At 39.1% G+C, this 13,155-nt stretch overlaps 1 protein-coding gene across 1 annotated transcript; it reads right to left on the reverse strand.

Moving 5' to 3' along the window:
* Nucleotides 1-703: 703 nt before the first annotated feature.
* On the reverse strand, nucleotides 704-12,918 carry Umps (uridine monophosphate synthetase). Its single transcript, XM_047565312.1, has 6 exons — nucleotides 12,716-12,918; nucleotides 10,060-10,213; nucleotides 7,055-7,726; nucleotides 5,502-5,677; nucleotides 3,710-3,824; nucleotides 704-1,080 (listed from the first exon to the last, which is right to left on the reverse strand). The coding sequence occupies exons 1-6, from the start codon at nucleotides 12,869-12,871 to the stop codon at nucleotides 911-913; spliced, it is 1,443 nt and encodes a 480-aa protein (XP_047421268.1). The 5' UTR covers nucleotides 12,872-12,918; the 3' UTR covers nucleotides 704-910.
* Between the last annotated feature and the right edge of the window lie 237 nt (nucleotides 12,919-13,155).

The following is a 13,155-nucleotide window of genomic DNA, read 5'->3' on the forward strand; positions in this document are numbered from 1 at the left end:
TAGTGAAGGCTGGCTTCCCTCTATTAATGACATCCAGAAGGGTTATGTGGGATCCTCAAGCCAAGCCCAAATGACTTGATAATGCTGTCTTTAAATAAGGCAGCACCTTACCCATTTGTGGTCCAAGTAAGTTAAGAGGAAGCTGTTGCCAACTTCTACCCTCTGGTCCACAACTGTTGCCTAGAAGAAATGAGCCAGAAACCCCTCTCCATTTATTGAAATAACAGCCAGATAGTAAAGGTTCAGCTAGTCATCGTCCCTACCTAGCCCTTCAGAACACTTTTAGGAAGCAGCATCATTTGGATACCTGGACTGTCACTTTTAAGTGAAAAGCTAATATTTAAATGTTATTTGGGCAACACATTAGAATGCATACACACTGCACTGAGCATCTTATGTCCTAGAATTTTGTCTGTGATTAATGGAATAAAGCAGCAAGGTACAGTGGTGCATACCTATAATCCCATCTACTCAGGAGCTTGAGGCAGGAGAATTGCAAGTTTGAGACCAGCCTCAGAAATTTAGTGAAGTCCTATCTCAAAATAAAAAGGGCTAGAGATGTAGCTCTGTGGTAGAGTACCCCTAGGTTCAATCCCTGGTGCTGAGGTAAAAAAGAGCAGTCTAGCCCTGGTTAGAGAAGGGGTCTTCCCCATTTGTGGTTTCCCAACAAACACCAGTCTCAATCAAACACGTCTTAGTAAAGGCAAGCTTGAGAATGAGTTTATTATAGTATCATTGCAGTAATCATAGTATCATCCAGTATTTCCTAAAGCCCATGCTAATTCCAGCAACCAGTCCCACCATAGGTCCATGGAGAATTCAAGCAGTAGAAAAGACTGATCATTTCAAGTCAGTGACTTTCAGCAGCCCACATATCTGCAGTGCCTTCACACGAATGTATATGAGGCATTCAAACAGCAAGTCTATTCAAGTAAGCTTCCCAGGCAGCTTTTCTGTACATCTCAGCTGCTTCCAGGTGATTAGCTGCTGAAAGTATGCCCCGGCCTACAATAATGACATCAGAACCCCGTTTGCCGATAACTTCTTGGGGACTGTTGTACTGTTGGCCAAGATGATCACCTGTAAAACAAAACAAAACAAAAATTACTATTTAACATAATACAAAAACCTGGAAACCTGTTATGTGACTCTTTGCTTGAAATAAAAATGCTTTTCCACTTGCCTTCTGCGCAGCAAGTGTGTAATGCAGGAGGTGAAGAGACCCACTGCAGTGGCTAGGAGGCAGATGCTGACCAACTCCTTTTCAATTTAAGTCCAAAGGATATATCATCATTAAAAACAAAACAAAACCAAACTCCAGGCAAATCTCTTATGTTGCCAAGAAAAGGTCAATAACAGAAAACTTACAATAAAACTTGGCCTCACAATTGAAGATGACCTTATTAGTCCTCTCAGAATCACTGTGCTGCACTATTGGCAAAGGCCCCCAGGGCATCTAACCTGACCACCGAAATGTACATGACCCTTTCTCTTACTACCCTAGCAAGTGCTCACAGATGGCACAAACCCTAATCCTTAATGATCACTTTGTTCTTTATTACATTCTGCTGTTCTGGAAGCATTCTGTTAAATGACCTATGATACTTTACATATCCTTAAAAGCTTAGGTCCTAACTGTACTAGCTAATCAAAGACTTATTGCAGCTAACAGAGTACCTGCTCTGTGCCAGGACACTATGTCAAACATTTTATATGTCCTCTCAGTGATGCCTCTCCACAACCTTATGAGATCAGTACCATTATTCCCATTTTACCAATTAAGAAAACAAGACTAAAAAGTTGAGTGGCTTGTCCAATATGTGTTAACAGAAGAGCCAAGATCCCAAGTGTTCAGCCCACGTATGGAGTTTAAAAAATATTAAGAACTGTCAAATACTAAACAACTACTTTGAAGCCTTAGATAGGCAAGCCATTGTGTTAGGCCCACTCCGTGATGTGTCAAGTTGAAGGTCACATAGGAAACCTCCAATGGTCTTTTCAATCTATTAATTTGAATTCTCAAGCCTTACTCTTCTCCCTAACCTTCTGTAATATTTTAACTAAAAAAGGCAGCTCATTTTTTGTAAGATGGTTATATTAACTACTAAAATAGCTCCTTTGAGATTAATGGTATCTACTAGTCCTAATAATTCAGGATTTAAAAAGAAACTAAGGTTTTCAAATTTCAACACTAATTCTTTCATCTGTATATAGCATGTTGTCCATTCCTTCAATACCTACATAATGCTGGCAGAAATGTAAACTTCAGAAAAAGCCCTCATTCTTAAGAAGCTTTTGAGCTATTAGCATTCCACACGTTATGTCCCTACTGTAACCAAGAAACACTGTGCAGCTGTAAAAGGAATGCAATAACTCCAGGTGTGGAGATGTAAATAGCCACACATATACACTGCACTCTCCGAACTCTCAGGCAAGTGTGAGTCCAGACAAATTATGCCAGTTTCGGGGCTCCCTCTGGAAAGGGAAGCTGGACAGGGGAAGGATGGTGTGAAGGAGTGGTGGGGATGAGTTAGTAAGAATGACTAGCAATAAAATCCACTTTGAACAGGCACCTTTTGAATTTTGCATTGGTAAAAACAAAATCAGAGCTGTTAGGCTGACAGATTCCACTGAGGGGTGATAAGCACATTGTTTTTATTTTTTAATTTTGTAGTACTGGGGACTGAAACCAGGGGTGTTCTGCCATCAAGCTACATCCCCAGCCCTTTGGACTTTGTTTTAAGACAGGGTCTCACTAAGTTGTACAGGCTGACCCTGAACTTGTGAACCTCGTCCCTTAATCTCTGGACTTGCTGGCATTACAGGAGTGTGCCGCATCCCCCAGGAGTTGTTTTCACTTTACACAGTCTTATAAACCGAGAATCCTAATGGTCAGTTTAAATCTCCAACTTCTTAAGCCTAACCTATTAAAAGGTAAAGAGATGAAAGGTGGATGAATAAACTCCAGTAACTAAGATGAGGTCCAGTGGCAAAGTGTCCCTGGGTCAAATTCCCAGTACACCCCACCCCCCCCCGCAAAAAAAAGCCTGAAGGAGCTTTACTGAGTTCTATAGGGCATTTAAATGTGCACACGCACATGTATGTGTGCTAGGGACTGAACTCAGGGCCTGGTACATGCTAGATATAAAATCTACTGCTGAGTTATACCCCCAGCCTTTAATTAAGTATATTTTTATAACCTAGAGTTCTCCTTTACTGAACAGAAGACTATCAATGGGAAGACTGGCACTGCTTTTTAGCCACTACAACTGCATTTTTCAGATTGTTGAAAAGTGTTGAGTTCAAATAAGCCTGGGAAATGTGACAGAATCCTAGTTCTCCACACTGGAAATGAACAGACATTGGAACATCAAAGGCTATGCAAAGGCTTCTTAGAAAGAAACAAATGTTTAATTTTGTTTAGCCTTGGGCTTTGCAAACTTTTTTGAGTATAAAATACCTTCTTTTGGCAGCATACTCAGAACATTAGTTGAACATCAACTGACACATTACTAACCTAATACATCAGTTTTCTGGGTATATTTTGACAAGTAGCTTTCTAAATGTTTATCCTAAAATTAGACTGCTCAGTTCATTATTGTTATAGACTAAGAAGGTTTCTCTAGCAACTTTATAACAGTTTTATCTTGCCTGATAAGGGTAAAACATCTTTTTTGGAAGAGTAATGACCAGTGTATAATAGACTTACCTCCTGCTTCTAATTGAACTCCTGGAGTCAAATGAAGAAATTCTGGTTTCATGCTTACTCGGGAGCCAGAAATGAAACCAATCACAAATTCACAATGTTCCTCAGCCATTCTAACCTGAATGGAATGGAAGTCATATTACAAGAAAATAATTAATCACATAGAATTCTATGGAAGTAGAAAAATCTGTATTAACTAGTTTGAAACTTGCCATTGAATAGATGCCTTTTCTCATTTCATGTTATACACAAATTCATTCTATCTGAAACAAGTCATCTAATATATGAACCATGATTATGATACACATAATCACATGGTTCATTATGATACACATAAACACACTGCTTCATTAAGTCCCTGAGGTGACCCTTCCTAAACCCTTCCCCTGCATTAACCATACGTGAAAACATCAAAAATCCTACACTGTGTGCATCGCAAATGAAGATGCTATATAATTACTTGGTTGCTTGGGTTTTTGGTGCTGGGAATTGAGCCCAGGATCATGCGTATGCTAAGCATATGCTTACCACTGAACCATACCTCCTGACACCTACTTATTTGTAACAATGCCTGATGAACCACCTATTTCCAAAAATAAAGATTTGAGATACTTCCTGTCATTTAAAAACAGCTACATTTAAGAGTTAAAGAAATCTCTTACTTCCACTACTTTCCTCCTCCATTAGCATCTGCTATTATATGGCTTCCCCTTTTCTATGCTATTTCCTCACACACATAGGATATGACTTTCTGATTTGGCTCTTCCCTGAGACTTGTGTTGTTCCACTCTTGCCACCAGCTATGGTCACCAACAAACAAGTGATATTTTGTCCTTGAGTCAGATCCACACTCCCATAATGCCAGTATTAGTACTCACTCCTGAGCCCTCTGCTACATGGGAGATCAATTTTGGTTCACTAATGGCTGGGCTTAAAATATAACCCTAGGGCCATATATGTTCTTAAAAGCTCCATATATAGTCTTTAAAATATGGAAAAATATAAATTTCCATGGCAAATTTTAAGCGATATTCCTTAATATATCATAAAAATGATTCACCCACAATTCTAATGTCTATTCATCTATAAAATTACCTAAATGAAAATGTGAAGAGAAACTTCTTTTTCCTTTGCGGTGCTAGCAATCAAACCCAGGGCCCCGGGAATGCTAGGAAAGTGCTCTACTAATGAGCTACGGCCCAGCCCAAGAGGAACTTCAAAGCTGGGTAATTATCCATCTCCTAGTTGGCTTGCAGGGGTTGGAATGGGGTGGGGAGTGGTTGGGCATTAACATATATGGTGTTGTAAGAACTTTCAATATGGAGGAAACGATGTAGATGGATTCCTTAGCTTTTTCTACACAGTACTAATCAGTATCAAAGGATAAATAAGAGGAAGCCACTTCCTATGGGCTACTGTCATGAAAATGTGCAGCTTCTGTGGGACTTAGGAGAAACTGTGTCTAAGAAGCTCTTTTCATTTTCACTTTCAGTTCATGGTCAAATGAAAAAAACTATCTTAAAGGTAGCTATAAGTAGATATTTGACTGTGTTTTAATGTTTCCCTTGGAGAACAATTCAAAGTACCCTTAAGTAAGTGTCTGCCACAATATATAAAATGCTATTAACTACCAAAGAATTCTATCCAACTGGTGTTAAAATTCTGTGACACTAACAACAGCTGAATTTGGGGGTTGGCAGGGGTTCCATAGATCCTAGATGAAGATATTTTCTTGCTCCACAGCATGCAGCTTCAGTAGCTCTGGCCTTCTCTCACCCAGGACCCAAACACTTACCGCAGCTTTAGTGTAGTCCCCCGTGGCCAGGGAGCCGGCAGAGCTCATTTCTGCAATGAGCAGGCACCCCCGATGTAAAGGCAGGCCCACTTCTTGTAAGCCTTTTACAACTCCTGAGCCTGGTACCACGTGGGCATTTACTAGGTCTGCCCAGGAAGCTATTTTAAAGACACCACCTAAGAAGAGTGAAAAACATATGCCAAACAAGAACCTCTAACATTTTGCCCAACCAACTGGCCGATGTGATATAAACTCCTACTAGCATTTAATGACAAGTCAAACACGTCAAGAATTTTAATGATTATCAGTGGACTCATGGTTCCATTTGTGAAAAATTTGTCTATCTGGTAGCTAGACAATACAGTGAGAAAAAAATTCTTGCAAATTCTGTACTTGGTTTATAAGGAACACACAGGTCAATTTTTTGTTTTGGCTTTTTGCAGGCTGAAGCTTGGGACTCCAGTAAAGCTCATGCAATCAGAAAGGGACTGCAGTAAAGACAGGCATTTACGGAGGTCAAGGACAGTGACATAGTGAAATTTCTTTTTAAGACGACAAAATTTTCACCCTGCAGTAATCTCTCAGCAACTTTACTATCTTTCAGTGCTCCTAACATGTCCCTTAGCTCTCCTTAGCTATTCAAATTTCAACTGGCAACCACATACATTTTAAAAGCTGACAGTTAAAAACCGATTTAAAAAAAAACTACACGCAAAACTTAAGGGTGTGACACTCCTCAGTCAATAATACACTAAGCAATGTGATAAAGGTAGGACATCGTCTCCAAGTGAAGATGGTCACTTACAGTTCTATTCTAAAGGAGTAGTTTGGGATATATGCATGCATTACTTTAAGAAAAAATTAACTCACTTCAAAGATGCCTAGAAGTATTAAATAATGTGACCAAGAGATCTGTTATAAGGTTAAGTGAAAAAAGCTTTAGACATATACAGATGATCACATCTTTATATGTGCACAGAACAGGTAGAACTTAAGTAATTTTTCCAACCAACACATGCAGTACTGAGTCCTATTTGACATAAACTTTTAAAAAAGAATGTATACCAACAGACAAACTGCTCTTTTGTTTCTTACATTTGCAATTTTCTGCCAGATCCAACATCTGTCATTTTGCCTGCCCATACCCATGCATCCTTCTTCTGATATAAGCACTCTCATTTTCTTTAGGAGAATTACCTCTGCAGGGTTCTCAGTTCAAGACTTTAAATAGTGTTATCCACCTAGCATTTACAAGAGCAAGCATATCCCCCAGGCCAGCAAGTGAAGATATTCTACACTCTAGGTCAGAGTGATTGGTTTAAGGCAGGCAGAGTTCACTTACCTGAGAAAGAAGTCAACAGAGAAGAAAGCAGAGCTGAGAGATGCAGAGAACAATTTCAGAAGACATCACCTGAGCTCCTGGATCCAACCACACTTGACAGCCTGCTCTATGGCTAGACTTTCAGTGATGTGAGTCAATACATTTCCTTTTTTCCTTCAGCCAGTTTAAGCTGAATTTCTGATTCTTGCAGATTCCTGAATAATACACTTACCTTCATACTGCTTTTTTACTGTGTTTCCTATATCTGCAAATTTCCGGTCCTCAAATATTAAGAATTCATGGCGTTCTGCGAGAGTAGTCAACTCTTTCATCACATCCAGAGTAAAATCACTCAAAATATCTACATGAGTCTTGAGCATGCAGATGCTGGGTCCTAAAGCATCTGCTAGCTGCAATAGTTCTCTGGCCTCTGAAACATCAGCAGACAGACACAGATTGGTCTCCTTCTTTTGCATAAGCCTGAGAAGCTTTGATGCAACTGGGTGGACCGTAGGCAGCTCTGCACGCTCACCAAAGCTGAGTTCTTTGGGTGCATTTTTTACAGAAGAGAGGGAAACATTATGAGAAGCTGCCACAAAAACATTCTCCTGAATGAATCGCTTCACTCTCCCAACCATCTCAGCATCAATTTTTTTCTGCTGCTCAAGAATCTCCAGCATTTTGGATAATGTACACACTGAGTGCAGACGGATCCCATGTTCCTGCAACTTATCCTTGCCTCCCTGCTCACGGTCCAACAGCACTATAGCATCTGTGACCTTCAGACCTTCCTTCTGCAGAACCTCAACGGTTTCTAAAACACTAGCTCCACTGGTGACAACATCTTCAATGATTAGACAGGTTTCTCCTGGATTAATAGCTCCCTCTACAAGACGCTTAGTACCTAGAAAAGAAAAAATTCTGTTCATTCCAATTTTAGAAGGTATTTCAGACAATTTGAGATGTCATGGTATAAATTTGGTATTTACTTATGAAGGGGTGGATGATCTAAATCTTATTTTCTGATCAGCTACCTTATTTCTGATGACTCTTCAATGTATCATGCTGTTTTGTTCAATGTATCTCTGTATCCCAAAACTGTCAGCTATAGAATGTTTAGAGTAAAACTAGCAAATTATTTTGTAATATAAATACTACTTAATGTTTTATGATCAAATTTTCAAATATACGGTTTCTTTTTCTGGGTACCAGGGATTGAACTCAGGGGCACTTGACCCCTGAGCCACACTCCCAGCCCTATTTTGTATTTTATTTAGAGACAGGTTTCACTGAGTTGCTTAGCACCTCGCTTTTGCCGAGGCTGGCTTTGAACTTGTGATTCTCCTGCCTCAGCCTCCCAAGCTGCTGGTATTACAGATATGCACCACCATGCCCGGCAAATATACAGTTAAGCAGTTGTGAAACACACAACAATCCAGTATCATCAATGAAATCATTCCTTTATCCACTGACAAACTATTATAAGTTCATCACTCAAAGTTGGTCAAATAATTGGCTTTTTTTCCCTTTGCAGTACTGAGGATTGAACCCAGGGGCATTTTACTGCTGAGATACACCCCCAATCCTTTTTTATTTCAAAACAGGGTCTCACTAAGTTTCCCAGGCTGGTCTCAATCTTAGGATCCTCCTGCCTCAGACTCCTGAGTCATTGGGATTATAGGAATGCCACCACACCCAGTAGGCTTTCTGAAAATATAAATTCAGAAGAAAAATAATTCTACAACCCATTACCAAAACCTTACTACATAATAAGGTAATGCAATGTGACTAAATCTACATTTTTTTCCTCGAAGTCCTGACACAAACTATTTTCAGATAATCTACAAAATGTAAATAATTCAGGCTTGTGGATATTATAGACTCATTTTTTAATCTTTTTTTTTTTTTTTTTTTTGCGATACTGGGGATCGAACTCAGGGCCTTGTACTTGCAAGGCAAGCACTCTACCAGCTGAGCTACCTCCCCAGCCCTTCATTTTTTAATCTTTTGAAGCAAATAGAACAGGCAGGCATTCTGCCCACTTTTTAAGCTTTGCAACAAATACCATCTTTAACCTTTCCCCTTTTCTAATTCCTTTCCTCCCCTTGAAGAATTGGCAAATTCAACTGAATCAGCTTAGACTAATATACAAGACAGAGTACTTAAAAGTATGTTAATAAGTGAGTTCTTTCTAGAAACATTTAAGATATTTAAGAACTGGGGATGTAGCTCAGTGGTAAAGCACTTGCCTAACATGCATAAGGCCCTGGGTTAAAGCCCCAGCACTGGGGAAAAAAAAAACTACCACTGTGCCTTTAAGCAGAAAAAGTTCAACTAAATATTTTTATTTTCTTTATAATGACAATTTCAAACAAAAGTATACAAAATAATATAATAAACACCCACAAACACGGAAACTCACTCCTTAAAACATGGTGAATCTTGTTTCATTCATATCCTTACTCTGTCCCCCCAACTTTTAGAAGCAAATCCCAGATATATATTCTGGAAAAAATTTCTATGATAGATAATATCTAGAAAGGGTCTCTTGAAATATTATTACATCAACATAAAACAATAACAAAACCCAGCTGGGCCTGGTGAAACACATTTATAATCCCAGCTACTTGGGAGGCTGAGGCTGGAGGATCACAAGTTTGACACTATGTGGGCAATTTAGTGAAACCCTGTCTCAAAATGGTCTGGGGACGTAGCTCAGTGAGTGTAAGTGTCTGAGTTCAATCTCCAACACTGCAACAAAACAAACCATTAATTCCTTAATATCATTAAATAGTAAGTTCCAACATTTTTAGATTGATTTTCAGGTTTTAAAAAACCCTAATAACCTTTTGCAGTGGACCCACAAAAAAAGTCTCCATGGGGTGTTTAGCTTTGTGAGAGTAATGTACTCATAAGGTTTAAATACATCAAGTATCCTGGGAAAGAGCATGTGCTCTCAGAACATTCTGCTGAGAGGAAAGGGCCAATATAAATGTTGGGATTTCATAGATAGGATACCCAAAAAAGCACTTTTTTCATTGCCTAATCAACACAAAGCACAAACAAAACAAAAACAATCCCAAACCATTTCAGTCCCTGACTCTAAAGCATAAATTCTACAAGTGGTAATAATTTAAAGGACCTCTGAAGAATATTCAACCCAACTCTTCATTAGTGCATAAAGAAGAAAAAATTCAAACAGGTTACATATTCACACTTATGGTACTTTAATTTTACCATAGTCCTTTGCTTCTTTCCTTCTAATAAGCATCGGAATTTGATTGGTTGAACAGATAACTGTAGCCAGAGGCAAAGCTGTATAAGGTACTCCACACACAGTGTCAAAACTGATCCCTGCATTTTGAGCCGTTTGGAATAAAATATCTGCAACCTGTAAGAAAATGAACACATAAACTACTTGTTATTACTGTTTAAGATGGTATATAAATCATGTAACAACATAATATTAAAGATAGAAATAACCCAGTGGAGGTTAGTCTCAAATCCAAAGGAGGTGGGAAGGGGGAATAAATGCCTTTTTATTAAATCCCAGGATAAATATATAAGTCCATATGGATCCAAAATCATACAAACAACAGACTTTCTGAAGTTATAAATTCACAAGGGAAAACATTAATTTAGACTCATTACTAAAGTTTTAAAAACTGGTATACAAACATGAAAACAAGAATGAATCTGCTGGACTCAGAATCTACTCTGAGGGCAACATGAGTGTACTAGGGAAGGTCATGATGTTGAACACCAAATACTAGGATGGTCCCCAGATTTCCAAATTTCTTTTAGTAATCCATTATGATTTCAGTATCAAAACCTATTACTAGCCAGTTGTATTTTCTGAAGGAAGTCTTTAAGTTTCAAGAATACAGAGCCTACTGTGTGAAATGTATTTTATAATCTTTTCTCACACAATCACAATTTAATGTTAAAATGCATACTCCCAACCCAATACCATCCATTAGAAAAGAAAAGCAGAGTTGCTTCATAGACTAGAGACCTTTAAAATATCTTACACCTATACTTCTAAATGTTTTTAAATCTATGAATACTTTTAAGGTGCAAAGGATGTGATTTCTGGTATTAAAAATATTAATATATAAAAAAATTAATATAGTCTAAAACCATTATATCGCTGCTTTAATGAATACACTTGGAATCCAAATGCTGTGATTTATTATCTACCCTTTCCATTAAAACAGGCCTGTAGGTATAGCTCAGTGGTAAAGCATTTGCCCAGTGTGCTCAACGACCTGGTTTTGATCCTCACCACCACAAAAACCAAACAAACAAAAAGAAAAACAAAGAAGGAAAAACACTAGACTATGAAATCTGGATAATTTATGTAATTTTTTTCAAACTCACATTCTCACTCTACTGTGTGCACAGAATTTTACTTCAATATGTTTTTGCTTGAATAGCTTTTACTGATCCTTCCACCACACTTCTCTAAATGCATGTAAACTGAAATGTATGTAATTTGGAACTTATAAATTTAAAAAACTTCCCATGATCATGTCTGTAAGTGTTAGAGGCATTAACAATTAATAGTTACAGTAACTATTGTGAACAGATAATTAAAGCAACTGGCAAATTTTGATAGAACCTTAAAACCATTATTTTAGAAACACATTTCTTATATAAATGGTTCCTTCTCCTCCAATTAGTTTAAGGACACTAATGTCCACACAAAACTGTAGTTAAAAATTATTACTAGGAAATTAAAGGTTAGCATAAATTCTGTTGCTTTTTGGAAGTGTAAATACCGAGAACCCCTATTTTATAAGTAATCACTTATGAAAAGGAATTTTTTTGTTATATAGCCAGGTCTCAAAGATTTGAACTCCTCCCTAATCAACTACCAAGTCTCTCTGACTCACACCCACACACCATAATGTAGCATCAAAGAATAATTTTTAGTTACCAATTAATGACTTTTTAAAATAAAATTTTTATTAGAAAATCCTTAGTAATTAATTTCTCTACTGATGAGATACACTAACAAGATCCTGCATCTTATGATTCTGAATGGTGAGATTCTGGATGGTTAGCAGTCCAACCACCTCCATTGGTGCTTCAATTCTTTTTCAATAACCACATAAGTGGATACCCAACGAACATAAACCCTCAAGTGTGGGGAAAGAATTTATAGAACTTATATGGTAGCCACTGGCCATGTATGCCAGTCTTACAATTCATAAAGCTAACTATCCAAAGGTGGTTAGTAGCAACTCTTTTGGACAGTGCATTTAGACCCTTCTCCAATTATGGTCTGCAGATTCAGCTGACAGCTGCTACAAATACAAAACCTCAGAGCTACCGAGTCCAATTCTGCATTTGAACAAAATTCCCAGGTGATTCATAGATACTCAAAGTTTGAGAAGCACCGTGCTAAAAACAGCTAACAGTGTACAAAGTTTACTCTGATACTGACTAAAAGAACTGCCTCCCTGATGTCTACTGTCTGGCCTTAATTTCTGGCCACACAAAACAAAATTGAACCAACTCTTCTAAGCAAGAGTTCTTCCAAATGTGACCAGCTACTAAATTCTCCACCCACTCACCCTTTCCTTTCTTGTAAGTCTAACTTTCTGGGGACTAAATACACAGAACTCATTAGCGGAAACTAGGTTTTTCCATTCTTGCAAAGCACGTGTGAAAGGTGGTCGGCCAAGGACAAGCTACTTACTAAGGTCCCAAAGAGCCCGACAGCCCCTGGCCTCTGTGCTTCTCAAGCCTACTCCCCAGGGCGACAGAGGATGGGCTTGCCTGCTTGGCTCTTTTGTTCTCACCCACAGCCCAACTCCTGTCACCCTCCCATCATCTCCTGGTCCCCTTTCCCGCCACCCAGAGCTGTCCTTCCCCTTCGGGCTGGCACCTGACTCAGAAGACGAGGTCGAGATACGATGCCCCGCAGATCTATGTAGACGGGGGAGGAAAGTCCACTCTTCAGCACGAAGTTCCCAAACTTGAAAGCCTGCACGTCGTACAGACCGGTCACCAACGGCCCCAAAGCAGAGCCGGCGGACGCCATGTCGTAGCCCTTCGTTTGCTCCAAACCCCCAAGGCGCGCTTTTAACCTCCGGCGCCCCGGTGACGTCACCGCGAAGCCCCGCCTCTTCCGCCGCCCTTTCCGGCCCACTTCGCTAGGTTGGAACGGTGTCAGGTGTCGGCGAGCCTAAAGCCAGGGACTGTGCGCAGATGGTAGTCCCTGGGTGGGCTCTGGGGCTTAAAGCCCCGAATATCTAGAATGACCCTGAGATCATGAAGCCCAGCCTCTCTCAAGAGAAGTTTCTATGGACCCTGCCTATTTTTTAT

The sequence above is a fragment of the Sciurus carolinensis genome, chromosome 9 (assembly GCF_902686445.1).
Source record: "Sciurus carolinensis chromosome 9, mSciCar1.2, whole genome shotgun sequence".
Classification (NCBI taxonomy): domain Eukaryota; kingdom Metazoa; phylum Chordata; class Mammalia; order Rodentia; family Sciuridae; genus Sciurus; species Sciurus carolinensis.